General features: G+C 43.9%; 1 protein-coding gene across 5 annotated transcripts in view; it reads right to left on the bottom strand.

The window, feature by feature from the left end:
* Nucleotides 1-4648: 4648 nt before the first annotated feature.
* Nucleotides 4649-13013, bottom strand: part of LOC146550554 (collagen alpha-1(XX) chain-like) — a 43855-nt gene continuing 35490 nt past the window's right edge. For 4 of the 5 annotated variants that reach the window (XM_085260284.1, XM_085260287.1, XM_085260286.1 and 1 more), the window contains 14 exons: nt 12805-12882; nt 12547-12633; nt 12411-12464; nt 11667-11762; nt 10982-11035; nt 10841-10894; nt 10703-10756; nt 8059-8130; nt 7941-7976; nt 7727-7793; nt 7417-7605; nt 7242-7319; nt 5902-6063; nt 4649-5389 (listed from right to left, as the gene is read on the bottom strand). In XM_085260284.1, coding sequence (XP_085116410.1) covers nt 5361-5389; nt 5902-6063; nt 7242-7319; nt 7417-7605; nt 7727-7793; nt 7941-7976; nt 8059-8130; nt 10703-10756; nt 10841-10894; nt 10982-11035; nt 11667-11762; nt 12411-12464; nt 12547-12633; nt 12805-12882 — 1110 coding nt within the window. In that variant the 3' untranslated portion in view covers nt 4649-5360. The remainder of the gene's footprint in view (nt 5390-5901; nt 6064-7241; nt 7320-7416; nt 7606-7726; nt 7794-7940; nt 7977-8058; nt 8131-10702; nt 10757-10840; nt 10895-10981; nt 11036-11666; nt 11763-12410; nt 12465-12546; nt 12634-12804; nt 12883-13013) is intronic. The other variant, XM_085260285.1, reaches the window with a different exon arrangement.

The raw sequence follows: 13013 nt of genomic DNA, 5'->3' as shown, positions 1-13013 counted from the left end.
GGACTCCTCATCCAAAGGCAGCCTGTCACAACCTGCTCCATTAGGAGATGGACCCCAGAAAAGGAGGATGCTCTGAGAGACTGCTATGACACCACAGACTGGGATGTGCTTCTGATCCCACATGGTGAGGACAGAGGCGGCGACACACTGTCATACTTATTATGTCAACTTTTGTGTGGATGCGGTCGCCCTTGCTAAGGTGGTACGGTGTTATCCTAATAAAACCGTGGGTAACACAGGAAGTCAAAGCTGTCCTCAACATGAAGGAGGAGGCCTTCTGGAGCAAAGTGAAAGAGGAGATGAAAGCAGCACAGCCCGCTCACGCCTGGACAAGGGAAAAGGCACGGTCAGGATCCTGTTTCTTGACTTTGAGTGCCTTTGAGGGCCCCGTCTGCTCCAGGAAAAGCTGAACAGGATGCAGGTGGACCCCTGCCAGGTTGCTTGGATCGCCAACAATCTCACCAACAGACCACAGTACATTAGGCTGAAGGACATCAGGGCTGACATTGTGGTCAGCAGCACAGGAGCACCACAGGGTGCTCAGGTAGAGGAGTACAGGAGGCTTCTGAGGAATTTTGTTACATGGAGTCCCACAAACCACCTGCAACTCAACACCTCAAAGACCACTGGTTGTGGACTTTAGGAGGTCCATACCAGGTCCACTGCCAGTTCAGATAGAGGGAGAGGAGATGGAGGTGGTCAACTAGTACAGTACCTCGGGCTGTGGGTGGACAACAAACTGGACTGGTCATGCAAAAAAAGCAGACTGTACTTCCTCTGGAGACTGAGGTCTTTCAACATCTGCAGGAAGCTCCTGAGGATGTTTTACCAGTTGGCAGTTGCTGGAGTACTATTCTATGCTGTGGTGTGCTGGGGGAGCAGCACAGCAAAGATGGACTCATCCAGGCTGGAAAAACTAATCAACAAGGTGGCTGGCATAAAGCTGGATACTCTGGTGACAGTGGCAGAAAAGAGGACATTAAAGATGGCTTATGTGAAAACGGGAGAATTGATGATTTAATTTCTGGTTTTACACTAAAATGGTCTTCTAACAGGTAAACATAAGAAACTTTTTTTTTTTACACCAAAAACATAAATCATAACTTTAAAAATGCAGGATCTGAATCTTACCTTCACAACAGTACTGATAACATCAGCACATCTTCTGAAGGGATTCCTTGACAAAGGCTGTAAGTCTGCAGCCAGGGGTTAATATTTCACATCTGATTTCTCCTTTTTTGCTCTTCTTCCCAGAAAGCAGCAGTGGTTTGTAGCCAAGGCCATTAGTTTTTCAAGCTGCAATAAAACATAATATTTATTTGGTCAATATTGTAATATTGAATAATGCAAGTTAAAGCCACTCAGGGTGATCTTTACCTAGTGGTGAGTTAAGGTTTTTGTACTTGCTGTGTTCGTTTTCTTCTCTGAAGTACAGGAGAACGACTAACTTTTAAAAGACTTCATTTGCTGTAGCAGTTGAAATGACAAGTTGCAGCACGCTGGACCTTGATGTGAATCAGCGATCTGCTTCACAAAAAGGATGGCCCTGTAAGCAGGCAATACAGTTTTATACCACAACAAAAACAAATATTATTATGACTATCTTCTTCTGAGAAGCAACCCAGTGGTCCTGCCATTTCCCTTGCGAATCTTATAAGAAAAATACACAAAATAATACAGAAACAATTCAACAATCAGACAAACAAATACAACTTAACCAGGATCCAATGTTTTGCTGCTTTGAAATACCATAATTCAAACCTTAAAGTCAAATCCAATCATATTAATAAATGCCATTTAACAGCTAATATAGGACTATACCACAAAAGCAAATAATGAAAAAACTACACTTCCAGAACATCTAGAAATATCTCCACACCTGCACTAATTCCATTCAAAAAGTGAAAGTTGTAAAATGAATACATTCATTCCACACTGATATATTTCAAGTGTTTATTTTTTAAAATTTTGATGATTATAACTGACAACTAATGAAAACGCCAAATCCAGTATCTCAGAAAATTAGAATATTACGTAAGACCAATACAAAGAAAGGATTTTTTGAACTCTTGGCCAACTGAAAAGTATGAACACGAAAAGTATGAGCATGTACAGCACTCAATACGTAGGCTACGTTCACACTGCAGGTCTTAATGCTCAATTCCGATTTTTTGATCAAATCTGATTTTTTTGTCTGCTCGTTCACACTACAAAAAAAATGCGACAGCAAACGCGCTCTAGTGTGAACGCTCAAAGCGGCCCGCATGCGCAAAAGAAGATGTCACACACAACGCGCTCTGTTTAGACCCAGAGCAAACAATATTGTTTGACTGATGGCCCTTAATATAAAGACTTCGGACTTCACGTTTCCCAATTTTTGCTTTAAGTTATTTTGTTATTTACATAATAATGTAGATAACCTAATAATTATCCTTATCGCTGTTTTAGAGAGGAGCGGTGCTTCAAAGGATAGTTGCAGATTTCTGTCTTAATCTGCAGATTATGCAGTACAAATAAAATGTTCACGTTTCTCCAACGTTGTCTTCCCAGCAGTTTCACCGGATGGCCAAGAAGCTTTCGCAATGTCTTATCGGGCGCTGATAATTGGCGTCTGTCTTGTGTCAGTGACGTAAAAGACGGATTTAATGCGACATGACCGTTCAAACAGCAGTCGCTTTCTGAAACATCGGATATGTATCGGATTCAGTACCACATACAAAAGTGACCCAGATCGGATTTGAAAATATCGGATTTGTACCGTTCACACTTTCATACCATGATCGGATATGGGTCGCATAGCGTCAAAAAAATCGGATTTGATGCGCTTTCGCCTGCAATGTGAACGTAGCCTTAGTTGGGGCTCCTGTTGCCTGAATTACTACAGCAATAAGGCGTGGCATGGAATCAGTCTGTGGCACTGCTCAGGTGTGATGAGAGCCCAGATTGCTCTGATAGTGGCCTTCAGCTCTTCTGCATTGTTGCCGAGTCTGCTGAATATTTAAATATTCAAGGCAAGCAGAATATTCCACAATAAAACCGAACTACAGCTTCAATATCCTGCTTGTACATGAATGCAATAACAATAATCATCAAATAACATGACAAAGTCAAAAGGAACATTTCTAAATATATATATTTCAGCACTTTCACTATTTAAACGTAAGACCAGTTTAAGGAAGAGGACTCCCTTACTGCATTTATTTATATTATATTATCTGTATAGCACTTTAGAGCACACCTTTCACTTTATTAAAAGCACCTTATCAAGCACTTTATTTAGCATTGCACTTTAAGCATGGATTTGCACACAAGAAGTTTAAATATTTATTGACTATTTATTGGGAATTTTAAAATCAGTTGGTAGCCTTATTTCAGATCCTGCACAGCTGCTCCTCATCAAGGAATGTGGTGGTTGTCTGTCAGGAGAGAAGAATGGTGATCGAGATTGTGATTAAGGTTTACCAGTAAGGAAAACTAATGCAAATGTGTGTGTGAAATCTAGGGATAAAAGTGGTGCAAATAAGTGTAAGATAATGATTACTCACCTTTCTTGCCTGTGTCCTTTTCAAGGTGTTTGGGCAAATGTTTCTCTGGGGGTCCAGACACCATTTAAAGGTTCCGGGAGAGACCATTGGTAAAGAGAGTGTGGTGAATCTTTTTGTGCTTGGGTTTTTATAATATTGGGTTTGGTGTAACATTAAGTGTGAAATATTTATTAATATGTAAATGTGAAAATGTATTTATGTATTTATTTATTCTTATTGATATATTGTATACTGTGATGGAAGGTTGGGATTTAAGAATTTACCTGAGAGTGGAATAATGGTTAAGTCTGTGACAGCTGAACATATTTAAGGCTGCCAGTTGTCATTAGAGGATGGATTTTTGTGCTGTGAAGAAGCTTAACAAATTAATTGTTGTAAGGAGAGCTGTATAGCAAATAAATGCGTTTTTTGGTTCCACTACACTTGCCTTGGTCCATCTCACTGTGTTTCCAGCCGCTAAGGGCCGCCCTGTTACAACCAGTAACCGAGAGTTTATTTTCTGCAGTGTTGTGCAAAGTATTTGAAGGTAACAAGAATTTCCCCACTTCGGTCCAAATGATCTCCCTTTATTTTGACAAATACGCTAGGATTACTGCAGCCCCCCAGCCCGAGACTACTACTGCAGGCAATTTGACAACATTTTGCTTGTCACTTACAGGTTGGCTGTGCTCTGCAAAATAGAGGCCACTGGAAACAATGATCTCCTCAAGATGGTTGAATGAAGAATTATAACACTATCATGTTATTTTTTTCCACCCTCCTAACAGAATTTCATTACATTATGACTTTTTGTTCCAGTGACACAACACAAAACTGCAGTTTTGCGTTGTTGGGAGCTTTTAAGGACCAGCCTTGAATCTTACAGATTTGATAAGTGAAGACTGGATGTGTAGTGAACAGAGCTCGGATAATCTGGACAAATTACGCAGGCTGCATCTGCAAATCAGAACCAGCTTTAGATTTGATGCTGGCAGACAGGCATGCATGTCTCAGGGTGATTACACACTAACACATTGTGATTAATTACACACATTTTTATACATTTTATTAACAAGATTAAAAAAAACATAGAAAAAGCAACAAAAAAGATACACCAAAAGAAATATTATCTGACACTGTATTTCTCTTTCTTTTATACACAAATTCTTGTCACCAAAGCTTTGAAAATCATTAAATGTAAACACAAATAAGCAATTAGAATTCATACAGTTTAAAATAAACATGGATATCCAGATACAGTTAATATAATTAACAATATAACAATTATCATACACGTGGAAAGAAATGTTCTCACAGCATCATTTATACCATGGAAGAAAAAGAAGCTTTTCCACCATGGATTATGCAATTTCATTCTTCTTGAGGCAGTTAAGGTTAGAATGGCAAATGAAATACACAGAAAATAACATATGCAGCTAAACTATTTGGCATTGATACAGTGCATGAATACAGAAACGTGGCAACAAAGATTTCAGTGCGAATACATTGTTTAAGGCAAGACTTTACTGATTCCACTGGGAAAAGATCTCTTATGAAGCTATCCATCAACTGGTAGGTTTTGTATGAAAAAGCTCCCTAATTGTTCTTAAGTGAATAATTTCTTAGCTGATTTGAAACATGAGTGAAGATTTTAATAAGAGAAGAGAGAGACACAATCTTCCCTTACTATTTTCTTTTTCAATGCAGCAAACCTCTTCAAACCTCTTCAAAGTTCTTCTGTGCTCCAGTGTCAGTCTTTTGCTCACTTCGAAATTAACCAGTCATTTCCTACAGATGTCAGTCACCTTACCACTGCCTCCTGCATGTTTTCTCCATTCAAGGCTGGTAGTCATCATAAGAGTCTTCTGTGTGAAGAAAGAAACTTGAAAAGGATGCCGAATAAGTGAAAATGATGTCAAAGTTACCCAATTCTGTCAAATGAGAAGTGCTTTGCAGCTTTGCATGGCTCACAGCTGAACACAGTCCACAGTGATTTAGTCACGTGCAGCTACTAAAACAAGCTGGTTTAGTTCATCTCCTTTTAAGTCAACCATTCTTTAAACCATCTGTCTTCTGATTGGCTGCACCTCATAAACGTAAGGTGTGGACAGCAGATTGGGACTTCAGCACTCTCAGCCAAAATGATCATATTACTATATAAGAAACACCACCACCACAACAACAACAACAAAAAACACACACCAGAATGTGAGAATAGAAATCCTGCCTACTGTAGCGCTCCTCTTACACCAGACAAACATGCATGTACTTACACATGTACTTCATTAGTTAACACAAAACAAAAAACAGGCCTGGATCTTCATACTCATTACATTCACAGGGTTGCATGATTAGTAGCCTTTCTCTAGCTGCTAACCTGTTTGCTGAGGAAGCATGTGGCAGCCTCCGCTGTTGTCACAAACACCCGGTGGTCCAATCTCGCCCGGCTGACCTGGTGTTCCAGGGATCCCAGATGGCCCCAGCATACCATTTTCTCCTTTGGGACCTGGGATTCCCAGCTTAGACTCACCAGGAGGTCCTGTGGATACACATTTTAAAACAGTAATACTACATTTTATTTTAGGTGCTTATCAAAACACTCATGCTACGAGACAGTCAAAAACAAGGAGTTTATCATTATTCATTATTAGCACATATAGCAACGGCTGCTTTTCCAAACAGCTGAATTCTTCTACTGGTTCACCACAGGGTTGTTGTCTCTCTCCTCTACTATATTTTTGTACACTAATGACTGTCGCAGTACACAGGCTAACAGGCATTTCATTAAATATGCAGCTTACAGTCATTGTAAGCCTTCTTCATGGTGAAGAGGATTCCCATTGGCCTGTTGTGGATGAGTTTGCTTCTTGGTGTGATCAGTCATTCTTAAAGATCAACACTTTGAAAACTAAGGACATGGTAATTGACTTCAGGAACCATTCCCCCCATTCTGCACTGACAGTAGTAAATGGTGCAGCCATTGAACTGGTGGACAGTTACAAGTATTTGGGAGTTGTTCGTTATAAGGCTCTGTCCTTTGAGTCATGTCTTGCTGCTACAGTGAAAAAGGATCAACAACGAGTGTACTTTTTAAGGAGACTGAGAGGTTTTAACTGAATGATGACCCTTTTTTATAAAGGTTTTATTGAATCTGTTTTAATGGTCTGTATCATTGCTTGGTATGGTAATGTGTGTTTGAACAATAAGACCAGACTTAGTAATCTGGGTAAAGTGGCTGGTCAGATTTCAGGGAAGTCTCAGGTCCAGCTTGTGGACTTTTATAACAGGCAAGTGCTGTGGAAGACAACCTCTGTCATGTTGTGTTCAGACCATCCTTTCTTTAATAATTTTCAGCTGCTTCCCTCAGGTCGTCAATATAAAGTGCTTGGAGTAAAGACCAAGAGACAGAGTGTCTTTTGTACCTGTTGCTATTGTCATGGATAATAATACTAAACATAAGGGTTGTTGCCATTACACATTGCACTTTGTTGATGACAAAATTTGGGCTGTTCTCTCTGGGCTTTTTAAAAAATATATATTTATTTATTTTTTTGTGTGTGTGTTGTCTTTGTTTGTTTTTGTCTTTCTGTGTATGGACAGACTGCAAATCAACTTCCCACTGGGGACAATAAAGTTACCATTGACCATTGACATCATTTCAAGTTTGGTAACTTTGAATGTGTGTGTGCTTTTATTATGTTACTTATACAGAGGTACCTGCTAATCCCTTGACCCCTGGGTGACCCTGGACATTGGACCCTGCATCACCTTTGTCCCCAGGCACACCTTTCCTTCCTGCAGAGAGGGAAGAGACAAATCAATGTGATAACTTTGGTTAAACATCAAACTGTAAGTGATGTTTTGCTTCCAACAAACTATCTACTAAGCTTACCTTGCTCTCCTGGATATCCAGGCCTGCCAGGTGTTCCCCTTGGGCCTACACGACCCTGTGAGCCCCTCTCACCCGGTGGGCCCTTGGGCCCTGGTATTCCTGGTTCCCCTGGAGGCCCCACTGGCTCTTCAATTGGAACTGGCTTACGACCGATCTCGTTAATGAACATGTCGAGTTTTAACACCTCCTCTGAAAAAGCAAAGAATAAAAATGTTTTGGCACTCTTATTGGACTCTTCCTCACAGTGAGGAGGGCAAACAGCACTGCAGACAGTATGCATTTCTGACATGCTTGCTTTTAGAGTGCTTACTATGTACTAGTTGTTCACAGGCCTGTGTGACCAGTTGGTAGATCATAGCCATGGACTGAGGTTCTCCCTGTAAAAAAACAGAGTTACAAACTGTTTGTCCAGATAAAGTCAATTGAAAAGAAACTGAAACATTTTAGAAGGTATTTAAAAAGAAGATCAGATGCCATTACAGCTGATCTATATAAAAAAAGAAGATAATGATGATATAACACACCTTTTCTCCTCTTTCCCCTTTATTACCTGGCAAGCCCTGTAGTGTAGAGTGTAAAGATAAATAACCAGCTGTAAGGACAGGTCAGACTTTTATGTGATATTTATTTCCTAGGTCTTACCGTAGGTCCCACAGGACCTGGGGGGCCCCTTTCTCCTATAGGCCCTGGGTATCCTGGCATTCCTTGGAAACCCTGTTTAAACATGATAGATAGAATATGCTAGATGCATAAACCTACAGTGAGTCAGACACAAAGTCCTGATAGCAAACAGTTTTATTATACACAAATGCAGCTACATGATTGACTTTACTTGATAAGGTCAGGACTCTGGAGTTTTGATCTCCTCCAGGGTATGAAGCAGGTATGGAGGAGATCAAAACTCCAGACATCCAGAGGTCCCCAGAACACAAGAGACCAAGGAAGACCAACAGAGGGGCAGCCGCGCCACTGTCCCAGTAAGAGCTGAGGAGAGTCCCAGATGAGGGCTCACTCAGCAGCCGCGGAGCAGAAGCCAGGGGGGGTTGCAGTGACGCGCCCGTGAGCTCCGCCGGCAGCCAGCTGTGCCTGAGTGACCGAGCCCCAGGCCGAGAGGCCGGGGGCACCCCACCTCCGAAGTGGCCCGAGCGAGCCCCAGGCTCCAGGCCCCGATAAGCGGCCGCCAAGGAGTGAGCCGGTGTGTACCCGGACGCCCACCCCCAGACACAAAGAACCACCAACGCACCGACACCTGAGGGAGTCCGCCACTGGCAGGGGAAGTGGTGGGTGGAGATAGGCCTCCAAACCTTGGAGGGCCTGAGATGTCCCCAGAGAGGTGGCGTCTGATACCCAACCTGACATATAGACACAGACATACAGGCACACACAGACACAAACATCCATCCCCACCCTCATGCTCTCATATGCACTTACTCCACACTCAACCAACATGGAGACAGACATAAAGAGACGCTGTACACACGATCACACTCCCCAAGCGTACTCTACGAACCGGGTCTAGGTACCCTTGCCCCTGGAGGGGGGAACTGCACCCAGACCCAGGTGGTGTTACCCTTTTCCCTGCGGTGGGGAGAGGCAGACCGCCCCGACTCCGCAGCAGCAGGGAGGCCCCACACTCCAGACCGCAGCTGGACGGCCAACTCCTCCTAGCCCCCCCCGCTCCAGCAGGCCGCAGAGAACGGGGGTGAGAGAAGACTCCAAACCTCCCTCCACCCGCTCATTGTAGTGTTGATGCATGTGTGTTCTAAGGTGCAATTAAAACCCAGGAGGGCATGGAGCTACCTGCCAGAGAGCAGCAGGTAAGCACATGGTCCCTCCTGCTAGCCCTCAATGTCTACGTGTATTCAAAATTGAGAGGTGGGCAACGACGCCAGGGGTGAAGTGTACACCCTGATGGTAATTTGGACTCTGTGTATCGTGCCCACCCCCAAGATCCTATATGTATGTGTAATGAGAGTGTGAGTAATGTGAATGTCTAAGTTGTGGGATAAAATTGAGGCAGAGGCAGCCAGAAGGGGACAGAGGGGGGGGGGGGGGGGGGGGTAGCCTCCTCTGCACCCTGGTGACATACCCCTACTCCAAGGCCCTGCATGTGTGGGTGGTTGTGGTGGAGCGGGAAGAGGGAGGCAGCTGGAGATGGGGAGGGAAGGAAGGGAGGGGCAGGTGACCCCTCCCTGGGGCCAGCTCCCCCGCTGACCCCAGTAGGCACTCCCATACTCCGCGACCCGCCAGGGAAAGGGGGCCCAGGCCCATCCAGACCGGGGCCCAGCGCAGCAGCGCCCCCCGGCCCCACAGAGCCCGGGACAGTCCACCCAACCCCACCACAGAGAAAACTGCACTCACCCCACCATCCATTCATCTTCCAGACTACATGAGACAATAGACGCCCAGGCTGAGATCTTCCTCCACCTCTCCTGTATCTCCCCCTCCTGCAGAGAGTTCCTGAGGAGAGGAAAGCTCCTGCAAGATGTGACAATCTCCCCCACCAGTTGAAGAGCCCCCCAGGCGGCTCGACGCACCGGCGGCACCCTGCGCCAGGGATGGGCCCCCATGCACCCACCCGCCCACAACCCCGGCAACACACAAACCAGGACCCAAGGCCCCGAGGCCCGGCCAGGGCCCCAGCCCAGAGACGGAGCGCCCCCAGAACCTCACGCCCATCCCGGACCCACCCAGGGGCAGACAGGCTACCAGGTCAGTAACCCACGTCCGTCAGCACAGACCCTCCCCTAGCCCCGCTGCACGCAGCCACGAGGAAACAGTCACCCGAGAGCCAAAAGAGCCCCCACCCGGACATGACCGCTACCCCGGGTTGAGCCCCCCAAGGAAGATGCCTCCGGGGAACCCCCCTTTAATTTTAAATATGTTCATATTGTCTATTCTTATTTAATTCACTTAATATACAGAATTCACCTGCTACTACTGCACATTCACCTAATGTATATATTATATATGATGTTCTTCCTCCCCCCCCTTTTTTGCACAAGTCGAGGAGCGTGTCAGGTTACATTTCACTGTGTGTTATACCTGTATAACTATGCATGTGACAAATAAAGAACCTTGAACCTTGAACAAAGATACTTTGTCCTGAGAGTGGTGCTAGAGGACAGCTTGTGTAGTGTCTAAAATGGAAAAGGTTCGTTCACAGTCTAAACTGTTCCCTGATGATAAGATGCACTTTCTCAAACTCAGTGTCACTGCCCAAACTTAAAATTGGCAGCAAAGGCAAAAATGCATACAAACAGATGAAGATGTATTTACGCTTTACCCTGGATCCAGTGATGCCGGGTGCGCCCATGTTCCCTTCCACACCTCTGATGCCCTGTGAGAGATGTAGCAGAGAGATGAGGACAGAAACAGAGCTCAGCTTGATGCATTCTGTGCTGACTGAGATCAAGCAGCTCACCTTGGCACCTGCGATTCCCTCCTCCCCTTTTTGACCTGGTGGTCCTGGTACCCCCTAGAGAGACAGAGTAGGTTGAGACAGAGAGCTGTTAGAAGCAGATGGTTAGGTTCTGGTGACTCCATTACTTCACTTTAAACTTACCTGCACTCCCGGTCGCCCAGGATCTCCCTTCTCTCCCCTTGCTCCTGGTGGACCCTAAAGAAATTAATACGAGTACGTTTTTGCACAATAAACTATCCACATGGATGCACATACATTTGTTTGGCAAAGCTTTCACCATAGTTACTGTATTGGTACACATTTAACCCTCTGGGTTCGACATTATATTATAGTATTTTTTTAATGAGTGTACGTGATGTGTTGGTTGTATGTTTGTTGTTTGTTTTGACATACTGCGAATCAACTTCCCATCAGGGACAATAAAGTTACCATTGACATTGACCATTGACAGATGGGCGAGTCCAAATGACATGGTTTGAAGTGCAGACTTCAAACTATATACCAGCTTTTAAATAGTGTTTATATCCCATCTAAAATTCGGGTTATGATAAATAATTTTCAGCATACTTTTTCCTGAGTACTGTTGTCATGTTTAGTGCAGGAAGAAACAGTAAACACTGGACTTTGTAAGGACAGTGCTTCCCTTGCAGGCAAAAAAAAAAAAAAAACGACAAAAAACTGTGTAGCCGGACACATTAGGTTGTGCTGAAAAGAAATGTTACAAAACAAGGCAAAGTAAACCGTTTCTAAGGTGAAATATAAAGGTAAAATCCAAAGTAGTCAAACACAGCCAATTATACCCTGGACCCCAGAGGGTTAAATCTACCTTTTTGCCCTGCATTGTAATGCCTCGTGGCCCGATGCTGCCCACAGGTCCAAGGCCTCCCTCAAGTCCAGGATTTCCTGGAGGACCTACTTCTCCCTGAAAAAATAAATAAATAAATAAGAGACTAATTCAAAGAAAAGTGAGACTTACAGGTAGATGGTTCTGGTTTCAACAAACAGTCTGAGATATTATCTATGTTATGTTCTCATGTTCATGAGTCTGATTAAGTTCCCTTCCACTGTCAGTTGCGCATTGATGTAACACTCATTTATTGTGTATTGTGTATGCGTTAGTCCCAGTAGGGAAATTACTCCTCTGCATTTAACTCTTTCACCCAGTGAAGCAGTGGGCAGCCACCAATGTAGCGCCCGGGGAGCATTGTGTGGGGACGGTACCTTGCTCAGGGGTACCTCAGGGTAGCCGTTCCAACCTTCAGATCATGGGGCAAACACTCTACCTACTGAGCGATCCCTACCTACACTGTGACTGAAACTACATGGAAACAGCTGTTCAACAGCTGCATTTGTATTTTTTTAGCTGATTCTTTGCATATTTTCTTCAGGGAATATTTAATCGTTAAAAAAAAAGTAATGCCTGTTTGCTAAGTCTCCTCTTGTGGCAGGAGCAGCAGGGTTTAAGCTGTTCAACTTCTCAGGCAAAATGAGAAAAACCTGACTGTTATACACAACTTCTAAATAAAGCCATGACTGCATCTGAAAGGTCTGAATAAAGCTTTCAGCTCACCTTTTGGCCATGTTCTCCTTTTTCACCTTTTTCGCCACGAGGGCCTGGCTTCCCCTGGGAAAGAAGACAAAGAACTGAGTGTTTAACAGTGAGGAATCATGCAACAAGTACTCTGGGTGTGTTTGAGGTGACATACAGGTGGTCCAGGGGGACCAGGAGCTCCAGGGACATCAGAGGAACAGGTACATGTGTACGCAGGGGCAGGGCAGCTCTCCTCATCTCTCTTACACAGACACAATAATAAAGATATTAAGTGAGCAAATTTACACTGCTCTTAGAAAGGTTCTCTCAATGTTGCACCACCACTTGGTAAAAAAAATCATGACAGCTATATGATTTTTTTGTGAAATAATAAGGGTTGAAGGAAGGTGAATGTAAATATTAGCACACTGACCACTCCAGGCAGGTCACAGCAGGTATCCTCTGAAGCCCACGTGGTGTTACAGACGATTTCAAAAGACTGCAGCTGAAACTGGAAGTGATGAAGAGCACAGAACAGACATTGAATACAGGACAGAGGAAGTGATCATCCACAGTTTTTAAAGGTATGTTTAGAGTGCATTAATAGGCTGAGCTAGAATTAATATCAAAGAATGTTAAATA

This window comes from Mchenga conophoros, linkage group LG20 (genome assembly GCF_057382185.1).
Source record: "Mchenga conophoros isolate Kocher_MC1m ecotype Shallow Benthic linkage group LG20, M_conophoros_male_GT1.1, whole genome shotgun sequence".
NCBI lineage: Eukaryota > Metazoa > Chordata > Actinopteri > Cichliformes > Cichlidae > Mchenga > Mchenga conophoros.
This window is presented reverse-complemented; position numbering and strand designations above follow the sequence as displayed.